The sequence below is a fragment of the Neodiprion fabricii genome, chromosome 3, assembly GCF_021155785.1.
Source record: "Neodiprion fabricii isolate iyNeoFabr1 chromosome 3, iyNeoFabr1.1, whole genome shotgun sequence".
Classification (NCBI taxonomy): Eukaryota; Metazoa; Arthropoda; class Insecta; order Hymenoptera; family Diprionidae; genus Neodiprion; species Neodiprion fabricii.
In genome coordinates this window covers 6,937,281-6,954,244 of record NC_060241.1, presented here as the reverse complement: position 1 = coordinate 6,954,244, position 16,964 = coordinate 6,937,281, and the positions used below count along the sequence as shown (strand labels likewise).

At 36.7% G+C, this 16,964-nt stretch overlaps 1 protein-coding gene across 4 annotated transcripts; it reads left to right on the top strand.

Annotated features, from left to right (window-relative positions):
• Positions 1-3,483: 3,483 nt before the first annotated feature.
• LOC124177802 (calcium/calmodulin-dependent protein kinase type IV-like) lies at positions 3,484-15,412 on the top strand. Of its 4 annotated transcripts, none has more exons than XM_046560623.1 (10): positions 3,484-3,879; positions 9,604-9,770; positions 9,857-9,929; positions 10,706-10,774; positions 11,871-12,026; positions 12,791-12,935; positions 13,097-13,172; positions 13,700-13,799; positions 14,336-14,479; positions 14,556-15,412. In XM_046560623.1, the coding sequence occupies exons 2-10, from the start codon at positions 9,682-9,684 to the stop codon at positions 14,625-14,627; spliced, it is 924 nt and encodes a 307-aa protein (XP_046416579.1). In that variant the 5' UTR covers positions 3,484-3,879; positions 9,604-9,681; the 3' UTR covers positions 14,628-15,412. The 4 variants fall into 4 exon arrangements, with proteins under 4 accessions (XP_046416579.1, XP_046416581.1, XP_046416580.1 ...); XM_046560625.1 differs by lacking the exon at positions 3,484-3,879 and adding an exon at positions 4,007-4,372; XM_046560624.1 differs by lacking the exon at positions 3,484-3,879 and adding an exon at positions 8,776-8,895.
• Positions 15,413-16,964: the final 1,552 nt, after the last annotated feature.

Genomic DNA, 16,964 nt, shown 5'->3' with positions numbered 1-16,964 from the left:
CTTTTTAATGATAATGTTTTTCAGTCTATTACAGAAATTCAAGTGACAGTTCTGAAGAGAATTATTTACCGAGTTGTCGGCTAAACAAGTGGACAAGTGTAAATAAAATTGTCCCTGAATTTAAAAGAAGGTGTCTGTCAGTGGGATCGGTATAAACTCTAACGTACCGTCCACGAAATTTAAATCATCCTCACTCGTTGAAAGTGAAAAGAATATTCATAATTCAAAATCCTAGCTCTACTTCGACGATCACCGGTTAGGTCAACGTTCATTATCCTTTTATTCAACGTTAAACGGATGTTTCCTGTCTAACATTGACCTCAATTTCCCATGACAAACTGCCCGCGAGTTCCATGGCGGTCAGGGTCGGTCTGAACAAGTATATCGGAGCATGTAGGCAGGCGAGCGATGTGAAAGAGCGATCCATCCATCCATCCAACCATCCATGGATGCGGGTAAATGAGACGATCGTGTGTTAAAAATTCACGCCATACGTGTTCAGGTCTTTTCTGTCAGGGATCGCGTGTTGAGTTGCCGATAATTTGCAATATAACGACCGACTCGAAGACCTTGTGCCAAACCAGAGTTTGTTACATATACTTGTGCCCATTCCCATCGATCTGTTGAGGACTCTGAACGTAGGTACACGTCATTCGTCGTTCGTCCAGGGATTTAATCCCAAGAGGTATTACGAGCGAATGAGATAAGCGGGACTGAAAATTGCGCGGATTGTTTATTCAAACTTTCGCGCAATTCCCGATCGACGTCGCTCCGATCGCCGGAGCTTTTTCACGCGCGCTTCGAGATCCGAATTTTTTAATGTAATTAACCGCAACGAAGCCTTTTTCCATCGCGTGATTACCCCCGGAGCGATTCTGACGTAAGCGTTTCTGGGTTTGACTGTAATTACTTGCTCCGGAAGGGTGTGGGCCGCAATTTCCGATGATAGAATGAAGATTTATAAACAATTGTACTAAACCATGGATGGTTGGAATTTTGTCAACAGTTGAGACTTCGAAAAGTTAGAAGTGCGGTTAGTTAAAATCTTAAATTATTGTTAAAATCGACGAAAGGTGTGAATTCCTAACGATGCTAATCGGTTACAACAAACTAGCAAAAGCCATTTGTTGGTTTACAACAAAAATTGGCACACTGAGAGAAATTTCATTTGTTATAGTAACTAGAAAAATTCAATAAGACATGTATCGATAAAAAAAACTGTTTGAATATTATTGGATTTACGAAAAACGAGGTACGCGTTACCATTTTACGCTATTGTCGATCCTTTTTTGGTAATTGCAACGCAAAATCGGTTTCTGAGGTTTAATCTACTTTTTTAGTTAAACAAGGCTTTAACGCCAATTTATTGTTGCACAAGCATTGAATTTTCGCAACAGTTACAAGAAAATATAGTAACAGTGATCGTAATGAGAAAGAATAGTAACGGATACTAGACTTTCCGGTAACAGCTACAAAACTGATTTTCATTTTGTACCGAGAACCATATTTTTCGATTGTGATAAAAAATGAAAATTGTTGAGGACTGAACGGTAACCGGAACTAAAAATTTCTCTCAGTGCATTCATATTGAAATCACTTCGAGTTTTGACTCTTAGGAAGAATCAAGATTCGTAATTCCACATAACGATAAATCTGAGTTTCAACGATTTGGTAATTTTGAAAAGGAACTTTTGGGTCAAAACTAGAATTTTGAATCTGAAACTGCGAGTAGTCAAAATTTTGAACGCTGCAACCCGACTAATCGTAAGGGTCAAAATTCAAAAAATTTGCAAAAGGGATTTGTTGATTTACCCCAACTACTGGGTTTCAAATTAAGATCACCCTTCAAGTTTTGACTCTTTGTCACAATGAAATTCCGTCATCATCTTATAAATCTGGAGTACGGTAGTTTCAAATGTTTACGCGAGAGCAATTGCGACGGATTTGAAACTAGTTTAAAACTGCAATAATCAACGCCAAAAATTACAAATAACGCGAATCGCTATGAGGTCGGTTGGACCAAAGCATGTATTATGTTGGCGCCAGCTTATTAATAGGATCTGTATTTGCATCGGTTGTCATTTGCGAGTTAGTTGACTTGGGCAGGGAGTAAATGAAGTTCGCAAAGACCGAGACTAATGCTGTTACAGTCACTCTAGGCGCCTGCCAAAATTTCGCGAACCTTCAGCGTCAAATGTTTTCCGCCCAAATCGCTGCCAAACCGACTCAAACGAAATTGAACTACGAGCATGTAGATGTCTCCCTCAATTTATCGCCTCGCGAATATTTCCTTCGCTAAATTATTTTGGCAACGGTCGTCAGAAGTTGTATTACTTGTTGGGAGACCCTGCTAATCGTTATACGTTGTCTTGAAATCGACTTGCGATTGCTTCTCTAATTATTTTACTTCTTAATTCTACAAGCAAGAACTCGGGGGTTCGATTTTTTCATTTTAATATCATGCGTCGCAAAAAAGATTGTAGGCGAAATTTTTCTTACGATTTATCAGTTTATAAAAATCGAATTATCGTAAAGCGAAATTTAAATCTTCGATAAACAGTACCGTAAACAAAATGTATACGTATATGTTGAACAATATTTTGGACTCCAAGATAAGATATTTTAGAATATAAAAAATCATGATTATTTCAACACAAATAAACAGTAATTTTTTCGTTTTCAGTGATAAATTCTCAAGTTGTTGAGAAAAATTTTGATAATTTTCTTGCAAAGTGTTCAAAATCAGTCGCAGCGATACTGGTTACAGAAATTCACGTTTTGTTTGTGACAAAAATCTGCAGCAAGACAACTTGCCGATTGACATGAATAATTCATGCTAAAACCCAGTTTAAGGATATCGCGAAGTATGATCACGATCCAAAAATACAGTTCTAGGTACAAAATGAAAATTAGTTTTGTAGCTGTTACCGGAAAGTCTAGTATCCGTTACTATTCTTTCTCGTTACGTTCACTGTTACTATATTTTCTTGTAACTGTTGCGAAAATTTAATGCTTGTGCAACGATAAATCGATGTTAAAACCTTATTTACCTAAAAAAGTACGGTAAACCGAACAAAGTGATTTTGCGTTGCCGTTACCAAAAAAGGATCGACAATAGCGTAAAATGGTTTTCGTAATTCCAACAATATTCAAACAGTTATTTTTAACGATACCTGTTTTACCGAATTTTTCTAGTTACTAAAACAAATGATATTTTTCTCAGTGTAATCGTCCCACATCACGCGAGGCAAAATCTAAACCATGGCAGACGTCGGATCCGAGTAAAGAAAGATCAAACCTAATGAATGTATACACAAAGTCTGCGTTATACGCATTTAACGCCGTTTCAAAGTCGCGTCGATGAAACGGACAGTTTATTGCAACGATCGTCGTTCAGAGGTTGATCAACGGCGAGTTTAAAGATTTTGCAACCCGCGGCACATGATGTACGAGTGTTTCCCACGGACGTCAGAATCTGTGCGGCTAGTCACGCGTGCAAGGTGTTGGAAGTAAGAAGTGCAGGAAAGTTCGAGCTTCGATCGAAGTTCCCGTTCGCCCGAGTATGAAACAATTTCAAAATGGAAAATCCGTTGCTCGATCGCATTACACAGAGAGGGAGAAAAAACTCCCGGACTTAATTACGTATTCGGGTGAAATTTTCCGCGTGGAAGTGATTAATTTCAGTTCATTACACCTCCGGCCTTCGCCGAAGCGATCGAGATAATCAGCCTTCTTCAATGCGGTTTCAACGTCCGCAGTGAGCGAGCGACCTTTCAGCATAAAACATCGCAACGAGCAACGTGGTGACGACGTTACGTTCTCAGTGTTTTGACGGACTGTCCTGCCGATCGCCGGAATTCCGATACTCGTTATTTCTCGGTGAGTTGTGAAGTTAAGTGCAGCCGAATCGAGTACTTTCAAGATTTTGACAAAACGGTCGCCTCTTCGAGTTTTCCAAAATTTTCCCGAATTTTTGGAAACCGGTCAACGATTTCGGAGCATTTCGATCGGCTTCGTACCGCGGATTTTGTCGTCGTTCCTCCTTTTATTCGATCGAAACTCGTCTATTTTCGTTAGGTTTGTTCTATTGCCAAGTCAAGTTGCAGCCAGTCGAGTTTGGCAAATGTCAACGATACCACGTAGCTATTGAAACATTGAAACGCAATAAACGGCGGGCATTGAATTATTACACTTTCTCGATATCCTCGATCCCATAGAGTCAAGTTACGAAATCGGATATGGAAAAGAAACGGAACGAAAACATAAAACCACTATGTCAAACTGGCGATAAGGAGTGATTAGTCAGATTTCATTCACTTCTCAAAGTTCGTTAGTACCGATTGAAGAATATTATCGGAAATTCGACTGGCAGGTGAGATAGATGAATATTGTAATATGTACAAAAAGAAGAAAAAAAAAAAAAAAACAACAGCAACAATTGTGCCTAATAGCTAATTATATTTTTGGATACCGCGTGCATTTTGACAAGATAACTAATCGCTTTTAGTTTTGTGCTGAGGTAATCATGAGAAGCACGGTTCAAGTGTCTATTTACTTATCTCAAGATCTTGTCAATGAAAATTAACAAAAAGTGTCCAAATTTTTTGACGAGTCAGTCACTGCAATCATACGGCAATTACCTTGTTTGAGGAAAACTTAACTTATGACCTCAAAAACTACAATCTGAAATGGGGGTGAATGTTGAAAGAACTTTTTGAAATTCCGTCGTCAACGGTCAAGTTATTAATCATCGCTGATTAACGTTATTGATCACGTGATAATGAACAAACATCAATTATACAGCACAATAATTCGGTGGTTGTGAGATTTCAAGTTGCAATTATTGATCTGATTTTACTTGTTGAAGTCAGCGATTTTTCCAGAAATAACCTTGTACTAAACCAAAGACAAATTTTGCCACTTTTTGTTTTAGAAACGTTGAAAACCTTACATCCGAATCATTTTTAATGAAATTTGTAGCCAGTTTACTTCCGTAAAATTTGTTTCCATTGGCGAATAACAACTCGTGAGTGAACGTTAACGTGACACACGTGAATGACACTTAATAAAAGCAAGCTTCTAGTCAAATGAAACAATTATTATTTTTACCAGTTGTAATTCAAATTTAAAAAGTAAATATTTACGTGCGACTGGTTACGCTCGCATTCGTTAAATTTGATCAAATCTTGACCGCGGTAACTAAAATAAGTTAGACATTTCAAACCAAACACTCGACAATGTCACTGATTTCGACTGATTAATTATCTGAAACATAAAATAAAATCCTTTTTAAAACAAATAGTTACAGCATTACCGGATAATTAGTTTTGGCAAATAGGCAGAGAACCAAAATCCGAGTTTATTATTTGCCTCATGACCATTACACACGAGTTCTGATTTCTTAATGTCTCTGCAAGACCCGTTACCTCAGCATCAACTCAATTCGATGATCTTGGCCTAATATCGTGTATGTATGTTACGCTATTGTGCGGAACTTACTGACAAATTATTACAACGTTCTAACTTTCACGTAGGTAGTATATCACTTTGCGACTCGATTAACTGCGCATAATCCTCGTCGATCATGATCTATGCGAACCGCAAACTTAACGCTGTAAGTTACGATCGTTCGATATTTGTCTCACACATTTTGGAATCTCTGGGAAGCGCCCAGTTTTTTTTTTTTTTTTATTTCACCTCGGAAACAAATTTCTGTCAGAGAATTAATTGGCTGAAGAATTTCGGGTCCAACTAACTTTAAAGACTTTGTTGAAAAAAATTTCCGTTTCCGAAACGTCGAGATTTTTACTACATATCAATCTATTTCTAAAATGCCTTGAAAACTTTGCACACAATTTTATCTGTCGCTGATTTCTCTTGTGCGGTTCTAAAAATTTCGAATTTACCTAATTTCGTCCGAATAACGGCCAAACTTCAAGAAGCAAAGAAATGCTACAGCCATAATAATTGTTGTGAACTAAAAAAAAAAAGAAATGTTACTGTTAAACCAACTATATTACGTATATTAGACCAGTCCAAATAATCGACTATTTTTTTGTTCAATATCACACTTTCAATAGTTGTAAAAATTATTCAAGGTTACAGTTGACATCATGTAAGAATACACTTTTTTCGAGATTATGAGCGAAAATTCTAGATTGATCGAAAAATATTGCGGGTTTCCTTCGTCAAGCACTTCGACCATTACAAAAACATGTTATTCAATGAATTTTCAACTTTAGAAAATTCAGTTTCCAATTGTTACCATTAATATGTAATTTATGTAATTCCACTTTAAAAGCACCTTTAAAAAAAAAAAAAAAATGAATTTTCTCAAATTGAGAATTAACTGAATGACATAATTTTATAACGGTTGAAATGCTTTACAGAAGAAACCCGAAATGTTTTTTGAAAAATCTATAATTTCCGCCATTAATCTCGAAAAAAGTATATTTTTACATGATTTCAACTTCAACCTTGAATAACTTTTGAAAGAGTTGAGTTGTCAAAAAATTATAACAGACCTTTTTTACGGCGCGTTGTATTCCCTGCTAAAGCATGTATCGGAAGTTTATGTAGATTGCCTCGTTACTGAGCTACAGAATTCAGAATGAAACTAAAATGTTAATTGTTAATCAAATGGATAATGAATAATGGCGTCCAGGAATCACTAAGTGTCAAAATAAAGGGCTCAAATTTTTACAGGCGTCTCATTTCCTCTTTCTAGAACTATTAAAAGTGTGACTTTGAAGAAAAATATTCGATTTTTTTGGACTGTTCTAATGAATATGCTATCCTGTCATTATGAATATCATCGCCTGTGTAATTGTATGATAATCTTCGCAATCGTTGTTTTTTTTCCGACTCTCCAAACTTGGTATAGTTAGAAAAAAAAAAGATTAAAATAGCGATTCTTTTGGCTGAATCGATAATCTACTGGTCGTCTTACTCGTCGCGATCGTATTGTAATTCACACAGCTGCATTCAGGTGGTGCAATTAATTGCAACGGACCTGTTAAACACGAAAAAAAAACAGATGTGTTTATGAGAATTCGATCAAGCCGCCACCTGCATATAAGCTGATGTAACATGCAGGTTGTGCATGGCCTTCGTGAAGTCAGTTTTCCATCATCGCCTCAATTTTACAGGTTAAATTTTAAGTACTTTTTATTGCCCAGTGAAAACCTGCACCGATAACTTTACGACTTTCTCCCAATATTTCTCATTCTTAAATCGTCGTAAGGATTGGAAGAAAAATTATACGTATTCTATCGCACAAGTTGAATCATCAGCTGCATTCAACGTCTGTTATCTTGATGCAAAAACGCGACTGTAGCGAATCGTGGTGCAGGTAATTCTCTGAGCTGAGTCACCAGCTCTTATCGCCGCATATAAACGCACGTAAAGCTTGTTGATACAGACGTTGATCAAAAACTGCGCACTTTGTAAAAACAAGTATGAAGTATGAACTATAAATAATTTATGGAAACTGATACGAGCGAGGTTGAGTGTGCCTGGAACATGGCTGAAGAAGATGCTGCGGTCAGTTTTTACCGACCGAGCAAAATGTCAGTTATTCTCACTATTATCAGCGACGAAGGATTCCAGGATTCTACGATTCCAATCCCGAAGGAAAATATCCTCGAAACTTTTTGTTTCGTGCGAGAGTGACAAGAAAAAATAAATTCGTACAATACGTGGTAATCTAATTACAGAAACGCGTTTCTTATCATTATTGTTACGTAAAACGATATTTTTTCCACGGATATTTGTGTTTAGGATCGAACGCATGTAATAGAAGGTGTTTTCTCCCGAGTTTTTATCTATCACTTTGTTTTATTACGGTTATTTATTTATTTGGTTCGTTACGAGAAGTCTTATAAATTCATATTAAGATAAATCGGTGATTTGGTTAAGATCTTTCCTTTCAAGTTTTGTAAATTTCTGAAATTTCCAGCTGGTTAAATCCTGGTCTTTAGTTCTCTGGGAGACTTTTCCTTTTCGATAGTCTAAAGTTGCCAAAATCTCCCCGATGAACTTTTACAACAGAGATAGAGCGATTTAAATTGAACAATAAATTCAAATAAACTTTTCCAGTGAACTTGATGATACCAGCGCTACGATAATCGTAAATAACTTTATTTATTATCCCCAAAACGTCTCGATTTCTACGACATATTTTACCGAATGCCTTCTCCTCCCTTTTCACAACAATCCCGTGAAAAAAGAGCGTTGTTTATCAAACTTGAACTTATTTTCCATCAATCAAACGTTTACAAATAACTCTAAATTAATCTAGAACTAATTCACAAACTTTAAACCAACGAACAAGCTTTTTCTACACACGGAGAACTGCGGTATTTGCGTTGCTTTTTGGCCAACAATGCATGCGTACTTTGTATACCTATAATATAGGCTCTGAAGAATAGCCAAAACAAGTGACATTCGACTCGGTCGGTAAGGACTGTTTGTAGCATTCTCTTCAATCGACTTGATAATATATTTCCGTCTCTACCCTCGGCACGAGGATTCTAAACACGGTGCAAATGCTTACTTGTTTTCAAAGCTGGCCAATTGAAAAACGATCTTTTATAATCCCGTCTACAACCGCGCATTGTCTTTATCCCACACACTCCAGACACTTTGGCTCGAAACTCTGTCCAAACAAGGCTTCCGCCGGTGACATTCACTCACTTGTGGATTATTGTACAACGTATATCGCGTTAGCGTTTCTCAACGCGAGAACATCGATTCACGAGTAATTGAAAATGCATGTATAACATATCGTCGAATAAAAATATAGTTAAATTTTTTCTACATTTCGGAGTACGTAAGGTAAGATCGAAGTGAATAGTGCTGAATTTGATTGAATCCATCGTTCTCTCGATGCACAAGGTATTTAAAAGTTGTAAATTTCAATCGATGAAGCGCAATTGCGACCAACTTCAGAAAGATCACGTTGTTACACGTACCTCTGTTCTATCTCTTCCGGCCCATTGCTTCATCAATTTTCATGAATAATACCTTCGTTTCATTTGTAAACGAGTCATTCATGAATCGTTCAAAACAGATTTTCATTAGGCTAATAATGGTTTGACAATAAAGCATAAATTTATTAGTTGTAATCTGCCTCATCATGAGACATCGTGGTTTCTTTTTTGTTCAATGTTACAATTTTAAATTCATACAAAGTAATTATTTATAAATAAAATAACTTGTCTATCTGCTAAAATTCAACAAACTATCCGTACATGTACAATTGGCACTTGAACAAATAACGCATGATATTGCGACCAGTATTATAGTTATTGAATTAATTTCAGAAAGCTACCAGCTAAAATTTGCAATTAAACATTTTCGAACCTTAAGAAATGCTGTTCTCATCAAATTCACCTTCGACGTACTCTAATTTCACCTTAATTCGAACCCTTTTTTTTCCTACTCTTTACGACAATATTTGTTTGACTTAACGATAACAACAGTACTTTTTCAATATTTCAACTCGTTTAATCGCAACAATGAATCTAAAATGATTGCCTAAAATTATAGTTAGACATAAATATTTGAAACTAAGGAAATAAAGTATCGTTTTTTCCTATTTAGGACCCGAGACCGGGAAATATATTGTCGGAAAATCGTTGTAGTGCATAATCAAATTCATTTTTTGCTGCACTCGTGACCATGATGGAGGACGAAGACGATTGGCTAACGAGCGATATTTTCAAGGGATCTTTTCAGAACGATTACATACTGGGCGAGATGATAGGAAGGTACACATCGCATGCGAAGTATCGTTAACTTATTACACCGGTAGATGATACCGTATTATAACAAAGAATGTTATTGTTAATTAAAGGGGATCCGTGTCAACAGTCTACACTTGTCTATACAAGGGAAGGAAAAAGTTTGCCTGCAAAATGGTACCCAAGGTGAGAAGAAGTTGCTCAATCATTTCAGTTCAGAGTAAAAATTGTAGGTTTCGTTTTTCTGTGGTAAGTATTAGTAGAGAAGAGTGAGTTTATTTTAAGTAGTTGCGATATAGCGAGGATCGTAAAACTAGCAGTTAACCTGACACATAAAATTTACAATCGCCGTCGAATTCACAGTCTTGCATTTTATTCATCAGGCACATGGGTTCGATCAACGGTTCAATTGCTATTTTGACAATATTAGTGTCAACTTCTTGAATCGACAGTCAGTTTATGATATAATTTTCTTGAAATACAATACTCGAAACAGCTGGTGACGGTTGAAAAGCTCACTCGAGCTCACATGAGGAACATATCTTGTTTTTCTTAGGAATCCATCTCTCTCTTTCCACCACCTTCCTTTTATTTTGCCCTGTCTTCTTTCCTCCAGACAAAGCTTCCCGATTGAGTTTTATTCGCATTACTTGATCTTGTTCTCAAATTTTAATGCCCTTTTCCCAACGCTTGTCACCATTTTCCAGCTTTTCATCTCTCGGTGACCATCTGATGTATTTATCCTGTATTTGATCTAAACTCAGCCTCTCCTCCCATCCCCAGATTTTTGCACCACTTCCTCTTCCTCTTCCGGTCTCCATTTCTCCACACTGCATTTTCGTTGGTTCATTAATCTCCACTATTTTTACCTGCAAAAAAGACACTGAAAGGCGATTTGAGCTAAGAAAAAAACCAAAAAATAATACAATCATATTCCTAACAGTACATTTTATGCGTCGCAGGATCGGTTGAACAAATCAGAAGTTCGAAGTACGGTTGAAACGTTGCTGAAACTTCGCCACAACAATATCGTAAGTTTACCAATGAAATTTACAGACATTTTTCACTGTCAAAAACGCTACGAATTCAACAAGTGAAACGAACATGCCTGTATCAATTTATCGATTTCAACGAAGTGAAGGGCAGGTGATTTATTGTAACAACGCCCAGCATCGACTGACAATCAGGTTTCGAATAGCAGTTCTTCGCGCACTCGACGAATAAAATCTGGCACCACGTGACGATAATCTATCCGATTCGTACTACATTTTTAAAATATCAGTGAACATGTTTATCTCCAGCTGTATGCCAATGTTAAAATATCCACGCTCTAGTTACGTGAGAATAAAAAACTGATACCGCCGGCACAATTTTCCTCCGTGGGGAGTTCCAATGCATAGATTACGTATTTTCAGTATCGAAATAAATGTGTGTTTCGATGACGAGCAGCTTCGATTGAATGAGCCCAGTTTCAACTGACAATAAAATTCAACTCACCATTACTCATTTTTATTCAACAACCTTTTTGGATTTTTAAATTTTCAATACACTCACTGAGAGATATTTTCAGTTCCGGTTATCGCTCAGTCCTAATCTATTTTCATTTTTTACCACAATCCAAAAATATAGTTCTAGGTACAATAAGGTCTAGTATCCGTTACTATTCTTTCTCATTACGATCACTGTTTTTATATTTTCTTGTAACTGGTGCGAAAATTTAATGCTTGTGCAACAATAAATTGATGTTAAAGCCTTATTTAACTAAAAAAGTAGATTAAACCTCACAAACTGATTTTGCGTTGCAATTACCAAAAAAGGATCGACATAACGATACCAGCTTTACTGAATATTTCTAGTTACTATGACAAATAAAATTTTCTTCAGTGCTCCTGATAACCCGGTGTATGATTTTATAATGAGGCTGTTTTGGATTAGTTGATCGATTTTCACGAATTTTTTTCACTGGACTGAATTAAGTATTTATGAACTTCTTTTTCGTACTTCAATCCGGTTCACCGAGTACTATAAGCCTTCATTTTTTTTTTTCACAAAGAATTCCGCGTAGATTACGGAAACGCATACTTATTATCCTGAAATTTGGTAACATATTTATTTTCTGTGAACCAGATCTCGGTAAAGACGGTTTACAACGAAAGACGACACTTGTTCGTGATCACGGATCTGGCATCCGGAGGAGAACTGCTAGAGAGGCTGGCATCAAGAGGTGGACACTCAGAGAGAGACGCTGCTAAAGCTGTTCGAGATGCACTGGCTGCTTTGAATGTTAGTCGTCACTTTACGTTACTGATGTGACCGAATTTGTCAAATAGATTTTTGTGCATCAGCCGAATTCAATTTTTGTACCTAGGATTCTATAAGAGAGTCCAAGTGTTGTTATTCGTGGTTAAAAACAAGTTTTTTCTTCATCCTGTTTAACGTATTACATGAACAAACATTCACTTGGATTCGTCGTCAGGCATGAATATGATACGTAATTGCTTGCAGCTATATTATACCGGAGTACCAGACCGAAAGATTTTATTGTTGGTGTAGATATTCGTGTTTTTGGCATTTTGGCAATCCAATACCATTCGTCAAATCCCATGTAAGCCGAAGTTTGAGGATGTCAAGTCTAAGAAGTGGTTTACAAAAACGTGATACAACATAGATTTGAAAAGTCTTACTTGTGCGAATGGAGTCACATATAACTAATAAAGTTCCCGTGACACGGAAGAATATGATGATATGCTGAATTTTAATTACAGAAACCTCATCGCGTTCGCAACTTCTGGGAAATAAGATTATTCTCTCATTTGTCGTTTATCATCGAAAAATTTACATTTCTTGGTCCGGATCTGATTATCAGTAGCTTATGTTCTTGTTGAGACACATTTTTACGTCGACTTTATATTCCATACATCCTTAAGCATCGTTTTTCACCTAGGATATTCGAACAATTCCAAACCTTTAAAGTAATCGTTAGCTGGCTGAATGACTCTGTTCGATGCGACTTGTCATGATTGAGAATAGGCTTTATCACGTTTCAGTATCTCCACGGAATGGGGCTTTGGCATGGGAGTGTTCGTCCCGAGAAATTGATATACTCAACGGAGGATGAAAATTCGCGACTCTTGCTGGTGGATAGAGGGATCACCACAAATTCGTTGAACGGGTACAACGCTCTTTACTGCGGTTCGTACGTCGATGATCAATTTCACTCCGATTCCAGTAAAAATCTTCGCTACTCTGTCTGCGTAGGAAAAAAATAGCAGACGAAATAAGTGAAGTCAATTCAAGAGTCTCCAAAAGTTCTCCAAACCTGTAAAACTACTTGACAGCCATGTTTGTTTTAGCTCCTGAAGTGTTGGTTGGACATGTCGAGAGTACCGCGGCTGACATCTGGAGTCTGGGAGTCGTCATTTACATCATGTGCGTACAGCATGTGAATATATTACGTCATATAACCCATGCAGCCGATACACTGAGAAAAATTTCATTTGTTATAGTAACTAGAAAAATTCAGTAAAATAGAGATCGTTGAAAAAACTGTTTGAATATTGTTGGGATTACGAAAAACGAGGTACGCCTAACCATTTTGCGCTATTTTTGTGTTTTAAAAATGGAATAAATTGTGCGAAAAATTTCTAAAAATAAATGTAGCTTTAATTTTTTTACGATCTTATACACAATCGTTGATTACCGTGTTCTTATTGTAGCATATCATGAATATACGTGATGTTGGGAACAATATTAAATTATTCTGAAATTTACTCGTACAATGGAATCTATTTTGCTGGATAGTCCACCAAACTTCTTCGGCACAAGTTTTCCTAATCGTAAGACGAGAGGATTAACTGCACTACGTGTATCACTCTTTGACCTGCCAATTACTATTATTAGCATTTTTTTTTCTGCGACTGAAATGTGATTAATCATTGAAATGTTTTCCTGTTTAGGCTGTGCGGATTTGAACCTTTTCGAGGAACAATGGTAACCTTTTTCCCATCGCCGTATTGGGATGATAAAACTACGGATGCAAAGCTGCTTATAAGAAGGGTAAGTTACAACAATACGTAAATACCTATATCTGTGATCTTCTCAAGACGTGCGTTATTTAAAGAAAAATACGTCATCCGTACGTTTAACAAGTATTGACACCTGCAATCAATTTCTAATCCGACTTTTCAATTTCATTTATCATAAATATCAGCCGAACATTCGCGTCAATATTATTTGAATAACCAAGAGTTCACATCTCTCGGCAGAAACTGTGCGACTTACAAGACAAACATTCGTAAAAAATCGATTCACATAAAGGTGTGTAAGGCATTGCGTACTTAAATATCTATGTGGATTTTATAGTTTGGATCTAGTAGTCACAAAAATGAAAAATAATTTTCTGCACGAAGTTGCGTCAATAATAGTGTCTGTTAGGTAGCATTAAAGTTGAGTTATTCACAATATCACGTAAAATTACGCATTACAATTTTATCTTCTACTTTCCTATTGAAAATGTGAATCGATGAGCGTATCAAAGCGTAACGAGAACGATAAAGTGGCAATAAAAATGTTATAATAATATTATTTTGCAGCTGATGCAGCAGCGACCGGAGGACAGACCGACAACACGCGATCTCCTTTTGGACCCTTGGGTACTCGGTGAAAAATCTAGCGAACTTCCAATGCCAAACACCGCAAAACACCTGCGCGAATTCAACGCCAGGAGAAAATTTAAAGTAGGTTGAGAGCGAATGAAGTCTGCATGTTTAATTATGACGGGCTTTTAACCATTCGTTATTTTTTTCGTTACAGGCTGCGACTCTCGCTGTGAGAGCCACACGTCGAGCTATGACGTTTTCAAATTATCAGGAAGCAGTGATTTAACCATAAACAGTGCCGCCTGTATTTTGCTAACTATTCCTTGTTATATAATAAGCTTAAATCGCTTACAGTTTCTAGAATTGGATGTAAGTTATACGGATATCGAAAATCGCAGTCGCTTTAATTGAACAATTTTACTTTATTACTTACAAATATACGTATATAGTATTACTAAACTTCATTCAAGGAGATGGATGTAAGAACATGTCGAATCTAGTGAGCCATAACTTGAGGCAATAAAACAGGACTTCTATCGCAGGACGCAGTTGCTAGAAGATTTTCATGAATAGAATAGGTACATAAATTGGGTCACGTTCTCCCGTTTCAAAATTTTCATACAATTTTTGTGATTGAAAATAGTACATTATGTAACAAGGGAATAAAGTCGACTTTGATTCCTGCGTTACATAAAGTACTTTATTGCCGACTCAACTCTGGCGGCAATATTTATTTGAAAACCGGGACTTTTAAATTAGGTTCACATTTCTCGCTGATTTGGATTTGCAGGGAACATGATCTGATATAAATGAAAGTAATGGTTGTTCTAGTAGAAAATTGAGGAAAATTTCGTCGTTCTATGGTTTATCTCTCGACGTATTGATCACAGTGACTTTATATATAATTGCAAAATCGGTTTACGTCGCAAATTACGTTGATATAGTTTATGCATGGACTAGTATGTGAGGAAGTCCGAATGAATTAGAATAAGGTTTGACCTCGATCTTTGACGAATTGGCTGTCAATTTATTTCCTACTTCTGCTCCACCAAATATATATTGTCTAATTTTCTCCATATTTTCTTACCTACCGCTTAGGAGTAGATAGTTAAGATTTCATCCTCCATAACTCGAAGATTGTGCATTTGGGACAAAGTTGTGAAGGGCGAAAATTGCGTTCTCTTCTGAATTAGTCAGAAATAATATTTTCAAAATTTTCGTGAACTCGTGTGATTATTCTTCACAAAGTTCGCGACGAACGAGCATAACCGACAGTACTTACAACTTTTTTACTGTTAATTGATCGATTTTTCAATTTTAACTTTTTTGAATGTATTCTTTTTTATTCTTTATTCTTCAATTCTTCGAGAATTGTCGAAAATTTTGGCCACGGCTGTTTTCACTTGTCCAAAAATACCGGGACTTCTGAAGTGGATGGCGATTTTCGAAAGTTTCGAACTTACGTCATTTCCGAAACGGATGTTCTGAAGGACAATTTCGACTACCGAAAATTTCGGGATTGCCAAAAACCCAACCCGATGCAAGCCCGTGATTCCGGGTATCCGCACAGCCCTATTTTTTACCTTGACGCGTGTTAAAAGGTCGTATAATGGCGCATGCGTTGTCACACCATTAGACACGCGATATGTTGAAGAGTAAAACGAAAAAATTGTGTTATGCAGCCCTGAGCCCAATTCCAAATGTATCTCAGAGTTCGTAATCGAAACTTGTAAAAATTTTTGGATCGATCGGATTTACAGTTTGTATTTTGTCAGATAAAAGTGCTCGAACAACGTAGTTTTTGATAAATCAGGATTCAAGAGAACAGAGATAATGAAGACAATGTCACTGTTGTCTCGTGTCAGAAACCTGCATCGTCCTTGTGTGGCTGGTTCAATGATGGGATTGTTCTATTCAAATAAATGTGCTGTACTTGCACCAGAATAAGTTGAAATTTGGTACATTTTAATGACACCTAACACTAGATACAAGATGAATTAAAAATAAGGGAATTATCAGGTTCTCGCGAATACAGCGTGTTTCCGAGCAATGACTGAGGAATAAAAAGACAATGGCCCTGATGGGCTGTGGTGTGACAACCGAAAATCGTCGTGCCTTTGCGTCCCCTGAAATGATCCAATGGTAGCGTTGAGAACTTGTTGCAAAACATCAGAGAGTGACCGATTGCGACGTGATGCTGGCATCATTCACCTTCCGAGTGATACAGTCTTCGCAATAGTGAGCCCAAGCCAGTACTTAGCCTGTGTATACTTACTGGCTTGTCAGCGATACATGAAATTAATGACGGGACTAAAAATCTTCCAATATTCGAAGCAGAACAATGATTTAATTGAAGTATAAGCACCTAAGAGAAAAATGTATACATAGGTCATAAATAATAAAAGATTTGATGTCATAATGATGCAGAGACCAAAAAGTATATATGTATATGTGGTTCATGTGCGACGATATTATTGTATATGATACATTCAGGATTAATACGTGATGCATGCTATGTATTTTATAATTTTCCAAGAGACAAACTGGACTATCTACAATATTACGGCTATAATATGAAAAAAGAAGGATTATTCATTTCGAAATGGGATTCTATTCGACGCGC